General features: G+C 40.4%; 1 protein-coding gene across 2 annotated transcripts in view; it reads right to left on the reverse strand.

Annotated features, from left to right (window-relative positions):
- Window positions 1–24477, reverse strand: part of TPRG1 (tumor protein p63 regulated 1) — a 201750-nt gene that overhangs the window by 13953 nt on the left and 163320 nt on the right. For both annotated transcript variants that reach the window (NM_001193079.1, XM_059886607.1), the window contains exon 5: window positions 7970–8123. In NM_001193079.1, coding sequence (NP_001180008.1) covers window positions 7970–8123 — 154 coding nt within the window. The remainder of the gene's footprint in view (window positions 1–7969; window positions 8124–24477) is intronic.

The raw sequence follows: 24477 nt of genomic DNA on the forward strand, positions 1-24477 counted from the left end.
TTTAAAAGCTTTTATACGCCCACCCCTGGCTCCCTCTATTATTCCAGCCTCAAAAGCAGAGGGTCAAGTTTTAACAACTCCGGTTACAGAAGGCCTGAGTGCTGGTTAGGGTAAAGGATAGGTGTGGGGTGTGTGTGTGTGTGTGTGTGTGTGTGTGTGTGTGTGTGATATTCTTGACTTTACAGCGATTATTTACCAGCTGAGTGACTGGGCCCCTGGTTTGCTTCAGGTGCTGTCTGCCAGCAGTTCACTGCCCAGAGTCTCAGTTTTCCTTATTACAACCATCTCTTGCTTCCTGTTTACCCTGGGTAAAGAGACCAGGTTTCATGCCTGCAGGCCCACATTCCTTTGCTGAGCAGGTTTTCCAAGCCTCAGGCTACAGGTTTCACCCTCCCATTGTAGCAAGTGAAGCATGTTGAAATATAAAGTAAGTCCATCCAACACCCAACAACGGAAACCACTTGGGAAGCCGCACAACTGAACAGAATGTTTATATCATCCTTGCACGATTATTTGGAATTATCTTTATAGATACACTGTGACTGTATGTTCAAGAGTATAGAGCAAAAAAGGAGACTGAGGCAGAAGCTTTTTTTCCTACAAATTCTAATTTCTATCCTCATCCTATTCCATTTCCCCAACCCTCCCCACGCATATATGCACATTCACACACACATACATACACACACACACACTTTAAACTCTAGCTTAAGTGAATGACTCTTTGTCTAAGAACATCTTATACACGTTTGTAATTTGCAGCATCTAATCATGTTTCTTTTACTTAAAATGTCTTTCGGCATCTGCTTTGATGGCTAAATCACTCTTGAGTTTCACATCAAATGTTATCACATTTGTTAACTTCTGGACTTATCTATTCTTTTTGCTGGGCTCTGATAGAACCTTTTGATTCTATCAACAGTATTTGTACATTAAATTATAATTTTTAAGTACCATTTTTGCATTCTCCCTCTAGACTATAAATGTCTGGAGGGCAAAATCTGTTTTATTCTTCTTGCTATCCCAACAATTAGGGCTTCCCTGATGGCTCAGCAGTAAAGAATCTGTCTGCCAATGCAGGAGACACAAGTTCGATCCCTGGGTTCTGAAGAGCCCCTGGAGAAGGAAATGGCTACTCTAACATTCTTGCCTGGGAAATCCAATAGACAGAGGAGCCTGGCAGAATAACAGTCCATGGGGTCACAAAAGAGTAGGACACAACTCAGCAACTAAACAAACAACAAAATTCCAATGAGTATCCACTGCATTGCTCTGCATATATTAACAGTATGCCAGGTGGACACTTAACAAATATTTGTTAAGGAATGCCATGGCAATCCAATGGTTAGGACTCAGTGCTTTCATTGTCAAGACCAATGAAATTAGTCATTCAATCTGGGTTCAATCCTAAGTCAGGGAATGAAGACTCCAAAAGCCGAGCAGCCAAACAATTAAAATAACAAAATAAACAAATAAATATTTGTTCAGTCTATGTGGTGGGAAACCAAGGGGTTAAGAATATAAAGTTACATTTGATTACTAAAATATTGGTTCAGTTTCATAATTCTCTCAAAAATAAGAAGAAAGATGCCAGACAAAAGTAAAAAAGGTTTGGTCTGTGGCTCACTTTGATTAGGCAATAGAGCATTCATGATCTATTCACTATTATTCTAAAGCTCTGGACTCAATCACTAGTTCCTCTCAACAAGACTCTCCACACAATCAAAGAATCCATTAAGACAATGTGAAATCAAGCACATTAATCAGTTAGATTCTTGGTCTATAATTTGCTTAATAAATACCACTCTGTAACCTGTCTTCACTGATTAAACTCACTTTAATTGTTCCTGCAAATTGCAAGCCCTCCAAGCTTCATGTAGATTAAAGAATATATCACAAGATTCCTTTAACTGCCCCTTATCGATCATGCCTCTAATTATGGGTAGCCATAACGATGGTGGCTTAAGTTAATTTTCGAAACATGGAGCTAGTCTTGACGGTTCAAATTAGTCGAGATTCTGACCATTTAACTGGGCCTACGTAAGTGTCCAAAGAATGACCTCTTGATGTCAGAGGGCCAAAAACTCCACCCTCAGATCATGCTGATGCTGCCATTTTCTGAATATGCATCCCAAGAAGCAGCAGTTAACTTAGGTATGCCTGCGTGGAACACGGATCGCCTCGGCTTTTTCTTGCCTCCAATCACCTTTCTCCATGCCTCAGACCACCCTGCTTCTTTATCTCATAAATATCTCAAGCCTCTTGAGTTTGGGGAGGCAGATTGGAGATCTGTTCTCCTTTCTTCTCTTTTGGCTTCCTTGGGAAGAAATTCTTTCTCTGCAGAAAACCTCAGCATCTAAGCATTTGGCTTGCTGTGCATTGGGCAAATGAAACTAATTCCGTAACAAATGGTTAAAAGAAGAAAGATATGGCTAGAAGTTGCAAATATAAAGTGGATGAAACAATTAGGAATAACTGACCTTGGTTGTAAAAATATGATATATCCTACCCTATCATATATCATAGCCATGACTATGAATAGGCACACACACAGACTTCCTTCTGGTTTTTTCTTCTTGAGGATTAACAAATTATTTGAATGTGGAAATACAGTTATAATTATAAGACCTCAGCCAATTCACACTGTAAGAACCTCCACTTTTAAAGTGGAGATAGCATTCTGACCTCAAAGAGTTTTTGTTAATTGAATTACATGAAAACATGCAAACTGTAATCAATAAATATCATGTAATTACAACAAAGGTCCGTCTAGTCAAGGCTATGGTTTTTCCTGTGGTCGTGTATGGATGTGAGAGTTGGACTGTGAAGAAAGCTGAGTGCCGAAGAACTGATGCTTTTGAACTGTGGTGTTGGAGAAGACTCTTGAGAGTCCCCTGGACTGCAAGGAGTTCCAACCAGTCCATTCTGAAGGAGATTAGCCCTGAGATTTCTTTGGAAGGAATGATGCTAAAGCTGAAACTCCAGTACTTTGGCCACCTCATACGAAGAGTTGACTCATTGGAGAAGACTCTGATGCTGGGAGGGATTGAGGCCGGAGGAGAAGGGGACGACAGAGGATGAGATGGCTGGATGGCATCACTGACTCAATGGACGTGAGTCTGAGTGAACTCCAGGAGTTGGTGATGGACAGGGAGACCTGGCGTGCTGCGATTCATGGGGTCGCAAAGAGTTGGACACGACTCAGCAACTGAACTGAACTGAATTACAAAATTTATATGAAATTATTATGTCTTGTAATAATAAAAGCAATACCAAAAATGTTTCTATTTTCACAACTGTTTATACGAGAAATGCAAAGCATGTGAACGTGCAGATTGAAAAAGTTGGTAAAGCTTGGAGGTAAGCAAGAATATCTGGAAAGAGGCCACTTGACTATCATACTTATCAGATGTAGAAATGATATAGAGTTAGTGAGATAGGTAAAAGAAGTAGTGAATTTTGACATAGTATTTCATAAATTGATGGGCATTTTTTAGATCAGTGCTGAAGGACTTAGAGATAGTATAAATTTGAATTTGAATGCAATTTACCCATTAATGCTCCTTCCTCAGGTACCTTTCAGCCCAATCAATCCCATGACTCAGCTTTGCCCCAGTGTTGTATGATCTGACACCTATATTACCAGTTCAACTTTGTCTCCTGAGCTTCAAACAGACCTAAATTTCTAACTTCCTGGCAACCAGCTCAACTCCACATTTCATGAACATTTCAAACTCAATATGTCCTAAACAGAATCCCCACACCTACTCTTCTTTTAGTTCTCTCCTTTTAAATTAATGGACTCACCATCTACCAAAACAGACTACAATCTTTGACTTCTTCTTCTCATTCACCTACCATATCCTATCAGTTATCTTCTTCCACTGATATCCTGAATATCTCAAGATTTCTTCATCTCTCTCCATTCCTAGCACCCCTAATGTAGTTTATGTACTTATATGTACCATATGAGCCAATACAATTATGGTGAGAAATACACAAGATTCAACTCCAGCTAAGCTGTCTGTGTCTAAGACACTCCATGCACTTTCAACTGTCTCCACATCTTTGCATCTGATCCAAACTTCTTTTTCAGTTCTTTAATACTTATTTTAAAATCTTTGTATTTTTATCTGCTTCCTCTATTAAACAATGCCTTCCACAAAGGCAAGAATCTTGTCTCATTTATATTTGTATTCTTAATCACAATCATAATACCCACAACTTGTAGGTACTAGAAAACATTTGTCAAATAAAGAGATTCCAAGTGCTGTAGAATAAAAGACTCTGAGTAAAAACCAAAAAAAATAAAAATAAAAAAATGAATTTTATAAATGTACTTTTAAAAATAAATTATTCCATTAGATAGTAAATAATTTGAAATTTTTGACTGTGAAGAGCTCAGTTCCATATAATTTCCTCTCTTCTGCCATTGTGGGTTTCCTAAATTGAATTAGGGCTTCCCTCAAAGCTCAGTTGGTAAAAAAATCTGCCTGCAATGCAGGAGGCCCCAGCTCAATTCCTGGATTGGGAAGATCCCCTGGAGAAAGGATAAGCTACCCATTCCAGTATTCTTGGGCTTCCCTTGTAGATCAGCTGGTAAAGAATCTGCCTGCAATGTGGGAGACCTGGGCTCGATCCCTGGGTAGGGAAGATCCCCTGGAGAAGGCTACCCACTCCAGTATTCTGGCCTGAAGAAAGAGTCAGACAAAGAGTCAGACATGACTGAGTGACCTTCATTTTCAAATTGAATTAAATTGCTTCAGGTATTTCATTTAGTTATGCACTTTCACCATATTCTTTTACTTTTCCCTATTTCATTTACTAGAGAAATTTAAAAAAGGTAGTTTAAATCACCCTTTAAAAATTGTATTATACCAAAATATTCATATAAAAGGAATTCTATATCCCCAGAATTACTATTCTTATTTATACTTTTGCATTAATATAACTGAGAATTAATCAAAGCCAATTTTGGAAAAAGTCCTAAACACAAATAACTTTGTGACATAAAAACCAACAACAAAAGAGAAACCAAGACACAAAGAACTGGATCAGAGCAGTCATCATCTCATATCCCAGACTGAGATCACTTGTTTTCTTAGAGATCTGGGACTCAGGGTGGCCTTTGACTAAGAAACGGTTTGGCAAATGAAGGTTCCAGACTGTTTATAGGAAGAAAAGAAGACTTTGAAAGAATAGTTGAATGAGAAAATCCTTAAAGAAAATACACTTAACAGATTCACAAAGTAGTTTGATTGACTGAAAACCAACTAATTAATCAACCACTTGCCCTGCTCATACCCATGTATGCACATGCGTGCGTGCACACACACACACACCCCCCCGCTATTCTTACTTCTATCTAAGGAGAGCTATATGAACCTCAAGTTTCCCTTGGCTGATAGGAAGTCTTGGGCAAAATGTAATGTTCCAGTCTACTAGCTGCATTCATGTATATTTAGGGGGTAGTTATTCTACCACAACCCCTTTTTTAAACTTTCTATCTTATATTGGAGTATAGCCAATTAACAAAGTTGTGATAGTTTCAAGTGAATAGTAAAGGGACTTAGCCATATGTATACACGTATCCATTCTCCCCTAAACTCCCCTCCCATCCAGGCTGCCACTTAACATTGAGCAGAGTTCCCTGTGCTATACAGTAGGACCTTGTTTTCACTCCCTTTTGATATTTTATTTTTCATCTTCCTTTTAAAGTATTCAATTTTACTTCTATATGGCAGAAAAAAATAAAGCATTATCAAGTATTAGAGCCATGCAGTGGTATTTCTCTGAAGGTAACAGAACTTGTTTTTCAGTCCTTTACCCTGAATTTCTTTCAGCAAAGAACACTCAGAGAATAAGTGCTTAAAGATACCAGGTATGAGAAATAAGAGAAGACTTGTCCCAGAAAGTGATGGATGCCATAACCAAAGCAGGTGGTATTTATTTTTGACTTGTAATAAAAAAGAATGACTACTACTTCAAAATATATATTATATTAATTATTAGAACCAGATTCCCCTTAAAGGCAGGAAATGGCTTTGGAAACATACATTATTAAGTTCTTTCAGTTGGATTAACATGTATTAAAAAAAAAGAGAAACAGATAAATGACTCTGCACTTTAATAAGGAAGAGGAAAAGAACAGGAGTTTGGGGAAGAACAAGAGCAGGAAAGAGAAGACGAGATTCTGAAGCAATGCATCTGAGCATTATTGTTAATAATGTCTTTTAAAAATAAGATCCAATATTCCATCTGAAGTTCTGGGCATTATTGTGATGTACATTCCTATCGTATCTCCCAGAAGCTCTGAGTGAGTCTTCTCTCATGTATATGTCTTTGTGTCAGGGTTATGTTGTTCTATATGACTTTGGGTAGTTAAGAGTCAGACTAGCGGCTGATGTTGATGCTTGGGTTGAGGTATGGTGAATTAGGAGAATGACATAATCCATACAGTGAACTAATTTAGTGCCTTCAAGTGCTTGACATCAGAGGCAAACCTTGAGACCATAAGCCACTGAAGACATCTAAATAAATCTTAAAAAGACCCTTGCCTTTTGCTGAGAGCAGAATGGAACTCTAGCCAACTTCACTTATGTGTTAGAGGGAAAGAAGACCCCCCCCTAGCCTCTAATCACATACATTTTGCCTCCGATCCTTTTTGTAAAACAATGGATTTATTAGTTAAAATTATTTGTTTATACACATACATACTTGCTTACATGAAGAAGTCTGTTTAAAATAAAGCAAAAAATAGAATATATGCCATCCAACCATAGGAGGACTTAAATGCAGACTTCCATATTTTGAATTTATAGCAAATAAAGAATTATGATACTCTAAAATGATGTGACAGCCTATAAAGATAAAATAGAAAGGACAGAGAAGGCAAGAATTTCGAAGCCCTTATGTATATTCTTATATATATATGGTTTTGTTGAAAATATAAAGGCTGATTTTTCACTGCATTTATAGCTCTGTTTTACTTTCTGACTATTCAGAGTGTCCAAGGACAGCTTAAGTCTCCCTGCTGCTGCTGCTAAGTCGCTTCAGTTGTGTCCAACTTTGTGCGACCCCACAGACAGCCTCCCACCAGGCTCCCCCGTCCCTGGGATTCTCCAGGCAAGAACACTGGAGTGGGTTGCCATTTCCTGCTGCAGTACATGAAACTGACAAGTGAAAGTGAAGTCGCTCAGTTGTATCCGACTCTTAGCGACCCCATGGACTACAGTCTAGCAGGCTCCTCCGTCCACGGGGTTTGCCAGGCAAGAGTATGGGAGTGGGGTGCCATTGCCTTCTCCATAAGTCTCCCTAGGAAAGTTGAAATAATAGTAGACGGGGACCTCTCAGCCATCTGAGACAAATTTAAAATCTACTTGGGAAGATGAGATTTAAAGACATAAAAAATACTCTTAATTTCTTTATAATTTATGGAGCATTTATATATACTTTATCCAATTTAACCTTACAATGGCCCAGTGAGGTTCAGAGGAAAGGCAGTTGTTCATCATGTCCATTTTAGAGATAATACTACCAAGGCCTAGAGGAAAAAATTGATTAAACATGATCACAGAGCTATATCTTACTTCCTACTTAACACTACTCTACATTCCTTCTCTGAATAAAATAATTATAATTTAATTATACACAGAAAATTCTATATACACTGTAAGCAATAGACATAGATGAACACAAGTATTGCAAGTTTTCAACAATATTACACTATAATTTTTGCTAAGAAATTAGCAAGAGGAAATAGCATCATATGGTTAATATAAATACAATGCATTCTTTCTAATATAAAACAGCTCCACTGTTTACTAAAAAAATTCTATAAACCTATTATAGCTTTTGTCTATATAAAACCCAGGTTGAATCTTATCATTTTTTTAACATTACATGTTTTTAAAGCACATAGATTCTCCACAAAAACTAATTTAAGAGTGATGCCCAAGCTGCCTCCTACCTTGCAAATTTCGAGAAACTTCTCACTTGTGTATTTCATGGGGTGCTCAGTGAAAGTAGCAAAAGGCATCTCAGTGGACCACGGATTCCAGCGGACTAACAGTGACTGTTGCTCAGGACTCCCCCAGTAGATCCTAAGGCCTTCTCCTTGTCTCCTGCAAGAAAGAAGCTTTCCCTTAGATTAGTCATCTTCATTAGATTAAACCAAAAAAGAAAAGGATGCAAAGGAAATGTACTACCCCAGTCAGCCTTTGTATTGATGCTGAGATAAGAGGCTGACCTACCAACTAGCTGAATTCTCCCAAGGAATTTAAGAGGAAAGACAAGGATGGATTTGGTCTCAAACATGATGAGTGAGGGACAGAGAGGCCTGGTGTGCTGCAGTCCATGGGGTCATGAAGACACGACTTGGCAACTGAACAACAACAACTGATGAGTTCAAGGTGTTGTTGAGAATTCTGTAGGTTAATGCTTGGTTGGAAATGTTACTCTGGTGTTCTGGACAGAAACTAAGGCTGGAAATAAGCATACTGAAGTTATGCCAATATTCTGATGGTCAAAGCTAAAAGAGAAAGGAAGAAAGAAGAGTCAAGGTGGCAGGACAGGAATCGAAACATGGAAGACATAGTCAACATGGGAGATGGTTTCAAGAAGAAGGAAAATAATAGCAACTATAGAATCTACCAAGCAGTAAAACCAGGCAACAAATGACTGAGAAAAGACATTGGGACTTCTGTAGAAGAAGGGTATGTTTGATCTTTAAGAGAATTGATGGCCAATTTAAAATGCCCTGTGACCTCAGCTTTTATGTCTCCTGGTTCTCTATTCTCTGCACACATTTCATCCACCAGAATTGCAGCAGCACACATGCCAGAGCTCTGCCTGGTCACAGTTCTGATCCACAGTATGTGGGAGGCACCACTGTCTTTTAGAGGCCAAGCCCATTTAGTAAACCTAAGTGCAGAGCAAGAGAAAGTAGGTTTGGGAGTGATGATAGGAGGGGAGTTGTGGGAGGGGAATGTGGTCCACTGAATAACAAGTCTATAATCTCTGTGGCCTCTTCTTTTTGCCGGTACCCTTCAGAATTTACAGTTTGTGGTTTTAGACATTTCTGAATGCAAAGAGGTCCCTGGAGGTTAAGCCAATCTCAGGTGCTTTGCATTCGACAAGCTTTAAAACTAAGTTACCTGTAATTCTAAGCAGCCCCATGGAACATCACAGAGCTCTCATTTCTTCTAGAAATTAAATCCTGGGATCTAGAAGGAAAAACCAGAGCTCAACTGTGATGCCTTCACAAAGCTGTCACTTCCTGTATTAAGGATAGATTCCTTTAGGAATGTCATTGTGGTTTTCAAATATTTATCCATGTAGAGATGTGTATAAACACAACCTCACACCTACATATAAAACACCCCAATTGGCCTCAGCTTCTTTTACAAAAGGGAAGTACGAAAAGAGCCTGGAACATTCTGCTGCCCAATTCTCAGATTTTTGATGATTCTATCTGAAGGCTGATATCCAGCCTTTTTTTTTTTTTTTGTCCTTAATCCTTTGCCCAGGCAGGAGAAAAAAAGAAAAAGAAAAGAGAGAAAAATTAAAATATCATTGAATATCGCTAAAGTTCCCTTTTTGCTGGTTCATTTTCTTAGCTGCTATACTGGCTTCCTTGATGGCTCAGAGGGTAAAGAATCTGCCTGCAATGCAGAAGACACAGCAGATGGGGTTCGACCCCTGGATACAACAGATCCTCTGGAGGAGGAAATGGCTACCCACTCCAGTATTCTTGCCTGAAAACTCTCATGGCCAGAGAAGCCTTGTGGCATTCAGTCTATGGGGCTGCAAAAGAGTCAGACACGACTGAGTATACACACTGATATTTATCTCCCCCCTGACCCTCCCATACTTTACTTCATTCCTTTGTTTCCCTGGCCTGATAATAAGCCTTAAACTCAATGAATATTCTATGTATGCTGGTTAATGGAGCATTCTGGCTTGAGTCCATTAAAACAACTTGCATGATGCAATTATTTTCTACTTCATATGTTGTTTCATGTACTAGGTGCAATTTTCCTTTTATCCAAAGGGGATGAAAATTTGCCAAGATAGCTTTCCCAGTAAACATAGTTTATATTCTTTCACTTTAGGAAAACCCCCAAAAGAAGTTTAAAAGCATGAAATTCAAAAGGACCCTATTTCTAAGCAACCGATCAATTTGAGTGTGGCAATGCCTTTCAGAGATGTAGTATACTATTTCTAAATAGACAAGTTCAGCCAACCTTCTCTCCTGAACTCTAGGGGTGATAGCTGGGAAGAGAAATCTACAACTGAGCACTTTCTCTAAAGGTAAAACTAGGGTGGCATTTCTCAGCAAATCTTTTAGAACTAGAGTGTCATGAAAATCTATCATATTCTGTCAAATATCATTAAGGCAACTGTGGAGAATATGACCAGGAATGCTTTATTAAACAGTTATATGTGGTACTATGGGAGTGGTCATCCGAGGGGAGAGAGTAGAATAAAAAATGCAGTGAACAGGAAGTCAGGGAGTGCTGAGGAAGAGTCTTGGTTTTGACACTTAATGCTATGTGACTATATAACCAAGCTCATTTCTCTTTCTGAATCTCAATTTCCCCATCTTTCCTTCAGAGTGTCTCCATGTGGTGATATTTCATGACCTCAGTAACTCTGTGTAAATGGTGTAGACAGCTATTGTCATGATGCTACTAGCGTTACCCAGTCAAGGACATATAAGATCTACAAGAAACCTATGGATTGTGGCTTCTTTAGTTTAGGAGCATCAGCTTAGCCCCACTGAAGAGAACACATCTTCTGCTGCAAAACCCTCACCCAGTATTGTTCCCTCACTCCTCAGGAACTTTAGCACCTACCACAATGTTTTACAAACATGGGAAAGAACAAATCAGGCACCTTTCGGTGGAGCAATAGTTTAAGGTTTATAAACTGTAGAATCTCAGAGCCCGAAGGGCTTTTGGAAGATACAACCGAGTGCCTTCTTTCTGGAGATGAGAAAACTGAGTCTCAGAAAGGACCAAGGCTTGCCTGAAGCATCACTACACACAGGGGTGACCTGGTGAGAGCCCTGGTCTCTCAAGATTCCATTTAGGGGTCTTTTCAGCATCCTGGACTATAGTTACAAAATACCTCCCAAGTTAAGCTCCTGCCATTACACAAGGCAGCATCATTTCCAACAGACACAGAGATAAAAGAATTGCCTGAAGGAGCCAGCCATAATCTGTGGGCACAAAGCCTGCCCAGGGATCCCAGCTAAAGGTCAGAAAGCCCTGTCTCAAAAGGAGCTGTAAATTTTTATATACTCTTTTAACATTAGCAATTATGAGATTATAGGAAAATAAGCCCTAGAAGTATAGGGGGAATTTATAAAAATGTTATGTCACCAGGGTGAGAAGACTGGGTCTTTCTCACTGAGCTGCTCTGTTCAAATTAATCAGCATGGGAGCATAGTCCCAGAAAAATAATGCCAAAATCAAACTATTTAGCAAAGAAAATGTGATATTATTTTCAAAAACATACTCTAAGGGTAAACTTCGGCTTTCACTAGTTCTATACCTTTGCACATTTCACACTACCTTCCTGAGAGTTCAGTTCAGTTCAGTTGAGTCACTCAGTCATGTCCGACTCTTTGTGACCCCATGAATCGCAGCACGCCAGGCCTCCCTGTCCATCACCAACTCCTGGAGTTCACTCAAACTCACGTCCATTGAGTCAGTGATGCCATCCAGCCATCTCACCCTCTGTCGTCCCCTTCTCCTCCTGCCGTCAATCCCTCCCAGCATCAGGTCTTTTCCAATGAGTCAACTCTTTGCATGAGGTGGCCAAAGTATTGGAGTTTCAGCCTCAGCATCAGTCCTTCCAATGTACACCCAGGACTGATCTCCTTTAGGATGGACTGGTTGGATCTCCTTGCAGTCCAAGGGACTCTCAAGAGTCTTCTCCAACACCACAATTCTAAAGCATCAATTCTTCAGCACTCAGCTTTCTTCACAGTCCAACTCTCACATCCATACATGACCACTGGAAAAATCATAGCCTTGTCTAGATGGACCTTTGTTGGCAAAGTAATGTCTCTGCTTTTTAATATGCAGTCCAGGTTGGTCATAACTTTCCTTCCAAGGAATAAGCGTCTTTTAATTTCATGGCTGCAGTCACCATCTGCAGTGATTTTAAAGCCCAAGATAATAAAGTTTGACACTGTTTCCACTGTTTCCCCATCTATTTCCCATGAAGTGATGGGACCAGATGCCATGATGTGTTTTCTGAATGTTGAGCTTTAAGCCAACTTTTTCACTCTCCTCTTTCACTTTCATCAAGAGGCTCTTTAGTTCTTCTTCACTTTCTGCCATAAGGATGGTGCAATCTGCATATCTGAAGTTATTGATATTTCTCCTGGCAATCTTGATTCCAGCTTGTGCTTCCTCCAGCACAAGCTTGAAGCGTTTCTCATGATGTACTCTGCATATAAGTTAAATAAGCAGGGTAACAATATACAGCCTTGACGTACTCCTTTTCCTATTTGGAACCAATCTGTTGTTCCCTGTCCAGTTCTAACTGTTGCTTCCTGACCTGCATATAGGTTTCTCAAGAGGCAGGTCAGGTGGTCTGGTATTCCCATCTCTTTCAGAATTTTCCGCAGTTTATTGTGATCCACACAGTCAAAGGCTTTGGCATAGTCAATAAAGCAGAAATAGATGCTTTTCTGGAACTCTCTTGCTTTTTCCATGATCCAACAGATGTTGGCAATTTGATCTCTGGTTCCCCTGCCTTTTCTAAAACCAGCTTGAATATCAGGAAGTTCACGGTTCACGTATTGCTGAAGCCTGGCTTGGAGAATTTTGAGCATTACTTTACTAGTGTGTGAGATGAGTGCAATTGTGTGGTAGTTTGAGCATTCTTTGGCATTGCCTTTCTTTGGGATTGGAATGAAGACTGACCTTTTCCAGTCCTGTGGCCCCTGCTGAGTTTTCCAAATTTTCTGGCATATTAAGGTAATCACAATTTCATGAGGGACAAGAGGATAATAGATGAAAAAATGTTTCATATGCTGGAAGGTTCTGTCCAACTAGCAAATATTAAATTCCTATCATGTAGCATAATGCTTACTGGGTATTGTTAGAGGCTTTCTTTCTTTTTTTTTTTTTTTTTTGACCCTTATAAGCAATTTTCTAAAAAATATTTTGATAGAAACAGGTGAAGTTCACTTCACAGGAAATAAGATAAAGAATATGACAGGTTTAATCAGAACATTATCTGAGTCTTCAGCACAGAGGTGCTAAAGTCTTCTATGTGTTACTTCACCTATTAATCCCTTTTCCTCCATCTGATTCTGAGTCCCAGGGTATTTCTTATGTGTTCAGCTTCTGCTTCACACAAGTGTATTGATGTATATAATTTCCTGTGCATGCTCAGTCACTTCAGTTGTGTCCGACTCTTTTCGAATTCATGGACTGTAGCCCACCAGGCTCTTCTGTCCATGGGATTCTCCAGGCAAGAATACTGCAGTGGGTAGCCATGCCCTCCTCCAGGGGACCTTCCCAACCCAGCAATGATGGAACCCACGTCTCTTATGTCTCCTGCATTGTCAGGTAGGTTCTTTACCATTAGCACCACCTGGGAAGCCCATATGATTTCCTACTTAGACTTAAATCCATCAGAGAGACTCTCATTCACCTTATGACAACCTTTCAATTCTGTTCTTCAGATTGAATAAGCACAGTTCTGTAAAACTTTTCTAATAGATTAAAAATCATCTTTTAAATCACCTTAGAGATGGTTCTCTGCAGCATTCCTGTTTTCTATCTTCAATTCCACGATTGAATCAGCAAATTCTCTGTGTGGTATATTATCAGGAGTAGAGAAATGGATAGGGTTCAATCCCTGAACTCTAGTGAAAGTGAAAGTGTTAGTCACTCAGTTGAGTCCAACTCTTTGTGACCCCATGGACTGTAGCCCACCAGGCTCCTCTGTCCATGGGATTCTCCAGACAAGAATACTGGAGTGGATTGCCATTTCCTTCTCCAGGGGATCTTCCTGACCCAAATATCGAATCCAGATCTCATGCATTGCAGGAGGATTCTTTATCACCTGAGCCACTAGGGAAAGTCTGAACTCTAGAAGCCCATGATCTTTTACTGTCGTCTGCTTCCCAGGCCTAAACAGGCACAGAAACCTGAATGTCCCATTACAGAAGCGCAGAAGTTCACCTATTACAACTTATTGTGTTACCAGTTTCTATCCTCAAAGAAACCAGCTGGATCTGGCCTCCATTACCACAGAAGTGGAAACAAGAAGGTTAATATACATTTCACTTCTGGTAAATTTCAAAACCTCACAGAAAGGTACAGAAGTAGAAGAAAAAACCCATTAGGACTCATAAGAACTAGGTGGAGGAAGAGGGTATATAACAGCTAAGGATTGTTAGGATCCTAGTATGACTGAGTTGGAAGGCTCTTTAGAGGTGTGTTTCTAGTTCTTGCATTTTATAGACATAAAAACCGAGGGCCAGAATTTTCAAAGACCAGAGTTCTTCCTTTAGTCATGTTAATTACATGTTTGACTCAGTGACTCAGACGCAGAATTCTACTCAAATACAGTTGCAGGCAGGGTGGAAGGCCCAAGCAATTACTACTTTAAATCATCACAGCAGCCCAACAGATTTTCCTCCTCCACCAAAAAAAAGCAAAGGCATATTGAAGAGAGGAGGCTTATACAGGAGAAGCTATCCTACAAGGTCCAAATGACCAATCATGGAAAACAAATATGGTTTAACAACAAAAAATGGAGTTCAAGTTCAATGGAGGGAAAACTTGCTTCAATTACAAGCTTTTTGAGACATGAATTATTTTTGTCAGAAAGACTCCTCTCCTTGAAGTCATTTTTAGCTGAACTAGAAAAACATGCCAACCAGTCTGGGTTAATTTGCTCATTCCACACATTTTTTCTGTCCTCGGAGAAAACTGTGCATCCTTTTGCACAATGTGATACAGTCAACATCCTTTCCCAGGACGACCCCCACCCCTGCAGCTTCTATCCAGGCTTTCACAGATGCTGTGCCGAGGTATAAAATATCTGTTTAAAGCACCGAATGAGGAGGCCAGTCCGCAGAAGGAGAGACATGGCGGCTTTCATGACTACCTCGTCAGCCGCCCCTCCTTCCTACTCATCTCAAATCTCAAAGCTCCACCACAGAATTAAAAACATAGCTCCAGGCGGCAAACCGAGATTTATGAGGAAGCACAGACATTAACTCTTGCTCTAAACGCAGGGCGTGTGCTTGTAAGTAGGGGTGAGCAAACAGAGGGAGGCCGCGCAGGAGGAGGGGGGCAGGCGGGCAGCCAGGGGGAGAGGGTAGTTCAGAACAACACAGTGTGTTTTCTAAATGGCTCCTTTTCCCTACCTCCCGGTCTGTATTGTTACAAGACAGGCTTCTAGGCCCCTGAAACGTTAGTCCCTTGCTTATTTATTCTGCACAAAAGCAGGACCGGGGTTGGCACCCTGGAGGGTATTCAATGCTCCTCTGCTCAATGAATGACCTCAGACGAAATATTTTCCATGACAAGAACCCAAAAGACGCTGGCACAGAGTCAGACAATAAGATCTGCAGAACGTGTTTACATTCTCTCCGTGTCCCCAGGCTGTTCCAAACCCATAGGCAGGTGCTGCCTTTATCTGCTCTCTTTGCTCACCTGGCTCCCTCCCGCAAGTTTCCAGGGCCCTGGGCTCAGGGAGATTAACCATTTATTGGCATGGGGAATCAAGAAAGTTTGTTTCATGACGGAGAGGTCAATGATAAAGCAATAAACAGACCAACAATGTCTGTAAAGAGAGAACTCAGGAGTAGTGTGGTGCTGGGATAGTAATTCAGAGTACAGTTAGGAGGCCTGCATTCAAAAGATGGATCTATTTGCTGAATAACTTAAAATATTTTCTTTTGTCTGGGCTCCAAGCGTCCTCTGTGAAACCAGGTAGTTGAACTAGATCATTTCTAAGGTTCTTTTAAAGCCCAATAAATAAATTATATCTGTGCAGAAAGACCAAAACAATGTTTATTACAGTTAGGGCTTCCCTGATAGCTCAGCAGGTAAAGAATACACCTGCAATGCAGGAGACACAGGCGATGCCATTTGGATCCCCGGGTCAGGAAGATCCCCTGGAGGAGGAAATGGCAACCCACTCCACTATTCTTATTTGGAAAATGCCATTGACAGAGGTGCCTGGTGGGCTGTAGTTCTACGTGGTCACAAAGAGTTGGATACGACTGAGCACAGTGCACAGCATAGCACACTTTCTGAATGTTTGCATCCCCGCAGAAAAGTGAAAGTTGCTCAGTTGTGTCCGACTCTTTGTGACCTCATGAACTATACTGTCTAGGGAATTCTCCAGGCCAGAATACTGAAGTGGGTAGCATTTCCTTTCTCCAAGGGATCTTCGCAACCCAGGGATCAAACCCAGGTCCCCCGCATTGTGAGCAGATTCTTTACCAGCTGAGCCACAAGGGAAACCCCTTGCATCCCCCCAGAACGTCTGTGTTAAAATCCTAAGCCCAAGGTGATGAAATTAGGGAGTGAAGCCTTTGGGAGGTTAGGTCATGAGGGCCGAGGTCTCAGGAATAGGATTAGTGCTTTTATAAAAGAGACCCCAGAGAGGACCTTCATCCTTCTGTTACGTGAGGACACAGAGAGAAGGCATCATGTATGAGTCAGAAAGCAAGCCCTCACTGGATGGTGAATCTGCTGGCACCTTGATCTTGGACTTCACAGGTTCCAGAATTATGAAATAAATTTGGGTTGTTTACAAGCTACTCAGTCTCTGGTGTTTTGTTATAATAACCTCAAAAGACTAAGACACTCTTATTATAAAACAATAAAGGCATTGGATTAGATACCCTCTAGAAGACACTCCAACAATGCACATGTCTAGCATTTCTGACCAGAAAGAGACAAGGATTATCTACTTGTGGGTTTCACTTAAATGACGTACAGAAATATTTTACTTTCCAGAATTGATATGAAGGGATTATTTGGGTGGATATCATTTTAAAACTTACATTCTTATTTTCTTACACAGTTTATATTAAAAATACCTAATTCTTTTATGGCTTAATAAAAATCATCATGAACCCTAGATTTTAAGACATGAAAGGGATTTAATATTTGTGTGTGTCCTATGTCCTTCACTGCTTAATTTTGCCAAAACAGAGACTGAAGTTTAGAAGGGTACCTAGACGAATATTCAGACCTCCACAATACTTTGCTATCCTCTAATGTTTTCCTTTATGAAGGTCAATTGTTATATATGAATAGTAAGGCTCTTACTCAAGCTCTAAAGAGTCTGGACTGCTAAGTTTATTAGTTCTTATATCAGCTGTCTCTTCTCTTACCATCAGGCAGTCATTTCTCGCTGTTATCAATATTCCTGACTCCAGCAGTTCTTCTTTCTAATTTGCTATTTCTATACTTCTATTGACAGGCTAACTAGGAATGCATTCCTATTGGAGTCACGGGTAAATAATTAAACAAACAAAAAACCCTTTTTCTCAGGCCTTTTCCTAAAGGGAAATGTGTCTATTTTATAACAAAAGCTTTGGTTTCACAGTTGCCACTTAAATGGAAAGTTAATCCCATAAAGTAGAGAGTAAATTAGTTTTAGATAAAGGAGAAGAAACTGGTTCTTTCAGTCTTGGGCATCTAAATGCTCATGTTTTAGAAGTTCCATTTGGTGCTCCATGCTTGTCAGGGTGAAACAAATTGTGATCCTAGGATTCAAAATGATAACCTGCTTGCCACTGATGAAAATGACATGAAATTTGTCATCCTTAGAGACATACTCTGGTAGACTAGTGTTATATTCTTTACTAGGAGCCTCATATTCTGATTCTTTCTTCAAACCTTTTAGACTATAACTCCCGCAATATTTAACAATTGCTCTGAATGTCAACTTTGTCAGCAAATCCCCATTAACATTCCTCTATAAAGTTCAGAGAAATTATTCTGGATAAATTTGTAAGTAAGACTGAGTTAGGAACAGTCCCTAAGAGTTGAATCAAAGAAGTTTTCGTTTGTTTAATACATGTTTACTGATCTTCAACCTTGTGCTAAGTACCATGAAAAGAGTTTGAAGAACACATAACAAGTCTTCAAGAAACTCTAGAACAGCTTTGTAAAGCAGGTAGTCTTTAAGCTGGGGTTTGATGGATATGAGGACTTTGATAAGTCAAGAAGGTGATTGAAAAAGAATAGCATTAAGTACACTGAAGACAGAGGAAATCATGAGAGCTAAGATCCAGTTGGGTTGAGGGTAGAGGAGAGAATCAGAGAAACAGAAAATTTAATGTATGTGTCATGACTTGTATTTTTATAATGTTCTTATTTCCAGATGTGCTACATATAAGTCATATGAGTAATGGAATATCACTAAACCATGAAAAATAATGTCATTTGCAGCAACATGGATGGACCTAGACATTATCACACTCAGTAAAGTAAGTCACAGAGAGAAAGACAAACACCTTTGATATCACTTGTATGTGGAATCTAAAACGAAATGATACAAACAAATTCATTTAAAACAGAAACAGACTCACAGACAGAGAAAATAATCTTATGATTACTAGAGGACAAAGGGTGGGGATAAATTAGGAGTTTAGGATTAACAGATACATACTACCATATATAAAATAGATAAACAGTAAAGACCCACTGCATAGCATAGGGAACTATACTCAGTATCTCGTAATAACTGATAATGGAAAATAACCTGAAAAAGAATACATTTGTGTATATATATAACTGAATCACTTTCCTGTACAGCAGAAACTAACACATTTTTACAAAATAAAAATGTTATACTATAAATAACAGCCATACCTCTATCAATTAAAAAAAAGAGGCATTTATCCCAACCAGCATTAATTCTTCAGTGCTTTGATGCTTTTGAATTGTGGTGCTAGAGAAGACTCTTGAGAGTCTCTTGGACTTCAAGGAGATCAAACCAGTCAATCCTTAAGGAAATCAATCCTGAATATTCATTGGGAGGACTGATGCTGAAGCTCCAATACTTTGGCTACTTGATAGGAAGAGCCAACTCATTGGAAAAGACACTGATGCTGGGCAAGACGGAGGGCAGGAGGAGAAGGGGGAGGCAGAGGATGAGATCGTTGAATGGCATCACCAACTCAATCGACATGAATTTGAGCAAACCTAGGGAGATAGTGAAGGACAGAAGAGCCTCTCTCATGCGGCAGGCCATGGGATCACAAAGAGTAGCACATGACTTAGTGACTGAAAAACAACAATCCCAACCAGCGGTTCATTCCCCCATAAGCCAATGTAAAGACAGTCATTTTGGAGCTCACATTTTCATTTGTACTCTCTTTATCTGAATTAAGTCACCCTCTGCTTTTCACCACAGTGCTCACTCAACCAGCTCAGAAAGTTAAAGGGACTTCCAGATGCCTCTCAAATACAGAAATACTTTCCCAGCCTGACATTCAAGGCCTCAAACAGTTCAATACTGGAAATGAAACAGCATTAATTTCCAGAATTTAAAGCCAGAACTCCTCAAGTCTCTAACCAAACAATTCAGCTTGCAGAGCCAATCTTACAGCATTTGTGGTAATTTCACCAATATGAAATCATTCTGTATCCTTGTCTTATATTTATCATCAAATGAATTGGGATCTGTTCAAAAAATAAAGTTGTATGTCCAAACCATGGCCATTGCCTTCACCATATCCATCTAATAATACATGGCCAACCAGTTGTGAAATTAATAGACCCATGGTCTTCACTGTTAAAAATGCAAATCACAACACAATAGATTCCTCAGGCCAGATTGATCTGGCTGCTTCTTTTTCCGTTCATGAGTTTAGATTTCTGAATTTCATAGTTCAAAAATAAGCTCTTAAATTGGTCTCTGTTTGTTTAAAGAAGATGGGGGGAATCTACCCATCTTGAGATGTACATAAAACGAGATTTTTTAGAGAAATGCCCAGGACAGAAGGACGTATACTTTTGCTTACAGACCGTCTATCTGTGATCCTGATCTGAAAGCATTGTACTGTAGACGCTGGCCTGCTGGCTCCTTATCGGGCCCCTTCTGTGCAGAAGTTGCCATGTGTACAGAGGAGAGGTAACTCTTACAAAGGTGCCAAGGAAAATGCTACACAATAAAGGAAACAACTTTGAGTCAACTCCTTCTATTATCAATTGGGATATTTGGCGAATTGTGTTTCCTTCAGGTTTGTGTAAGTTTGTCTCCTTTCTAAAAGGAAGTTACTTTTGAGTGCCCTAAATAACCAAGTTTCAACAAGCACAGAGCTAAGTTTAAAATAAATAAATAAATAAAGGTTTCTAAGAAAAACAGTTCCTGAATCTTACCTGTTTCCATTTGCTCTCAAGAGAGATTGAGAGTAGATGGTCTGGAATATATAAAAGAGCAATTAGAGAGACCAGTTATTACAAACTTCCAGCCCAGCTGTCCAGGTGCTGTCGCTGTGCTCAGTCACTCAGCTGTGTCTGACTCTATGAGACCCTTTGGACTATAGCCCTCCAGGCTCCTCTGTCCATGAAATTTTTCAGGCGAGAATTCTGGAGTAGGTTTCCATGTTCTCCTCCAGGGGATCTTCCCAACCCAGGGATCAAACCTGTGTTTCCTGCATCTCTTGCATTGCAGGCAGATTCTTTACAGCTGAGAAACTGGGGAGGCCAGCTTTCCATGGTCATTTGGGAAACAACCACAACCAGGGCTGCCCAAGAAGTCAGTAGGCACATAAGACTCTGACAGAACACAGAAAACCAGATTCTCTCCTAACACTGCTCCTTGGTTCATGCTCCAGTGGCTGCAAACCCTTTGCCTTCTCCACTTTGGAGGAATTGAAATAGAATAATTTCAAGACATCTTATTAATATGTCATATTCTTACGTTTCCCTTTAATCTTATGAAAACACTTTCTGGGGAAGTTTATTTATGGTGTTTCATACAATATGTTTTGTGGAAAAAGCAAAATGTACATCTCTAATTTCCATACACAAATGTAGTCCACAATTAACATCACATTCCCTCTTGGTTACAGTGAGCTATTTATACTGTTCAGCAAGAACTGGGTGTTCAATGACCCCTTCCATCCCTGCCCCAAAGGCACATATTCTACCCATCACAGGTGAAACAGACGACAACAACAAACCCATGGTATTTAATGAAGTACTTTGACATAATAAAAGAAGTCACAAAGTTTAGAGAATGAAGTCCTGAGTTCAAACTGCAGTGCCTTCATTTACTACATAGTCTAGGGAAGTCACTTGAATCCTCATGTCTGTTACCTGGTTTGCAGAATAGAGGCTAAGAATGCCTACTTGGCAGAACAATTATAGGGCTATATGTCAAGTGCCTGGTGCCTCTCTACACAGGTTTAAAGCACAAGCTCTGAAAATAAATCAAAAGAAAAGAAATTTCTGAATTCTCTTGTACTCCTGCTAGTTTCTTTTGCAATTTTGTAAAATCTGCCAAATCATAATTTGATGGGTGAGGGTGTGTGACAAAGAAGGAACATGGTGTAAAATACTGAGCTATGTACAAAGTTGAGAAATTCTAGACATTTCCTGAAATATGACTGATTTCCCCACATTCCACAGTGTATATTTCCTCTGAGGTCAGTGAGGTAAGGTTTACTTGGGGTTTCTGATTTATTGTCATGTTGCAATAGTATTACTTCACATACATGTGAGCTTGGGGTTTATGATTTTGTTTTTACTTAAGATTCACCTCAACCACAGAACTTAATATTTCCACCCAGGTTCAGAGCAATGGTACAGATAGAACCCTGAGATCCTCCTTCTTATTTCAGTCCTGGTGTTCTGTCCTCAACAGGGCAGCTTTGCATACATGAATGAGAACAATTGGCCCATCTTTCCAAATTCCATCTACAGGTGTGCTCCCCAGATGGTCATCTCTTGGTCCCTGCTCAGGCACAAGCCCACATCCATTGGCAGCATTGCTCTTAGGAGGACAAACCCATTGAAGAGTCCACACAGGCCCTGAAAGCAGATGCCAGGCTGTTTGGGCCAAGAATTGTGGCACCTCGGGTACACAGAGCGGAGTCTAAAATAATACTTGACAAACTTTAATATGTATTTGAGTCATCTGGGGACCTTGTTAAAACAAGATTCTGATTCAGTGGGTGGAATGAGTTGTGAGGGTCTAGGCTGTATTACTGGAGAAGGTGATGGCACCCCACTCCAGTACTCTTGCCTGGAAAATTTCATGGACAGAGGAGCCTGGTAGGCTGCAGTCCATGGGGTCGCTAAGAGTCAGACACGACTGAGCAACTTCACTTTCCCTTTTCACTTTCATGCATTGGAGAAGGAAATGGCAACCCACTCCAGTGTTCTTGCCTGGAGAGTCCCAGGGACGGGGGAGCCTGGTGGGCTGCTGTCTATGGGGTTGCACAGAGTCAGACACGACTGAAGTGACTTAGCGGCAGCAGCAGCAGGCTGTATTACTAATAAGCTCCCAGGTGATCCTAACACCACTGGTCCTAGTAACAATTTACTGGGAGGGAGGGACATGGGCTATGGGTAGACCTATCCCTTTGGCCCTGAAGGCTCCTCACCCTGTAGGGATGGGCCCAACTAGATAAGGATCAAAGAAGAGCTGTCCATAGTGAAGACCTAGGACAGGAGTCTGGGTTGGCTGGTGGAAAGCACAATGATTTGAACATAACTGCAAGGCAGGAATATAAGAGAAGAGGGTTCGTTCTGGTGGTAATCTATTTCTGTCTTTTTGCTTCTTTAGCCCTTAATCGTTTCCAGCTCTTGTGGCCCCATGGACTCTAGCCCGTAAGGCTCCTCTGCCCATGGGATTTTCCAAATGAGAATACTGGAGTGGGTTGCCATTTCCTCCTCCAGGGGACCTCTCCAACCTAGGGGTTGAATCTGAGCCTCCTGCATTGCAAATGTATTCTTTTTACTGCTGAGCCACTGGGGAAGCCCTTGGTAATCTATAGTTCAAAGCAAACTCCAAAGGTGACAATTCAGACAGTTTTCTTATCATATAATGGAATTATTGAACAGAAGTCCTCAAGAAAATTCATTTTTTCAACAATAGAGTTGAATTAGATTTATTTGCTTCTAATTTGGGGCTTCCCTGGTGGCTCAGATGGTAAAGAATCCACCCTCAATGTGGGAGATCTGGGTTCGATCCTTGGGTTGGGAAGATCCCCTGGAGGAGGTCATGGTAACCCATGCCTGTATTCTTGCCTCAATACAGTCCATGGGGTTGCAAAAAGTCGGACATGACTGAGTGATTAACTACAGCACAGATTTGCTTGAAGACTATTCAGACGTTTACAGTGATCAGATCAGATCAGATCAGATCACTCAGTCGTGTCCGACTCTTTGTGACCCCATGAATCGCAGCATGCCAGGCCTCCCTGTCCATCACCAACTCCTGGAGTTCACTCAAACTCACGTCCATCGAGTCGGTAATGCCATCCAGCCATCTCATCCTCTGTCGTCCCCTTCTCCTCCTGCCCCCAATCCCTCCCAGCATCAGAGTTTTTTCCAATGAGTCAACTCTTCGCATCAGGTGGCCAAAGTACTGGAGTTTCAGCTTTAGCATCATTCCTTCCAAAGAAATCCCAGGGCTGATCTCCTTCAGAATGGACTGGTTGGATCTCCTTGCAGTCCAAGGGACTCTCAAGAGTCTTCTCCAACACCACAGTTCAAAAGCATCAATTCTTCGGTGTTCAGCCTTCTTCACAGTCCAACTCTCACATCCATACATGACCACAGGAAAAACCATAGCCTTGACTAAACGAACCTTTGTTGGCAAAGTAATGTCTCTGCTTTTGAATATGCTATCTAGGTTGGTCATAACTTTCCTTCCAAGGAATAAGCGTCTTTTAATTTCATGGCTGCAGTCACCATCTGCAGTGATTTTGGAGCCCAGAAAAATAAAGTCTGACACTGTTTCCACTGTTTCCCCATCTATTTCCCAAGAAGTGGTGGGAACGGATGCCATGATCTTCATTTTCTGAATGTTGAGCTTTAAGCCAACTTTTTCACTCTCTTCTTTCACTTTCATCAAGAGGCTTTTTAGTTCCTCTTCACTTTCTGCCATAAGGGTGATGTCATCTGCATATCTGAGGTTATTGATATTCCTCCCGGCAATCTTGATTCCAGCTTGTGTTTCTTCCAGTCCAGCGTTTCTCATGATGTACTCTGCATATAAGTTACATAAACAGGGTGACAATATACAGCTCCTTTTCCTATTTGGAACCAGTGTTTTCAGTGATACAACCTCATATAACAGAATGTCCTTCAATGTGTGTCTGTGTGTGTGTGTTTTCTAAAACAACAGCAATGACAACAAATGCCTCATTCTTTCAACCGTTCCTCATTTGACAAGGTCAAAATTCCTCGACCACCCAAGTTACCCTCCTTTGAATGCATTTCAGTTTCCCAATGCCCTTATTAA

This window comes from Bos taurus, chromosome 1 (assembly GCF_002263795.3).
Source record: "Bos taurus isolate L1 Dominette 01449 registration number 42190680 breed Hereford chromosome 1, ARS-UCD2.0, whole genome shotgun sequence".
In the NCBI taxonomy this organism is placed as follows: Eukaryota; Metazoa; Chordata; class Mammalia; order Artiodactyla; family Bovidae; genus Bos; species Bos taurus.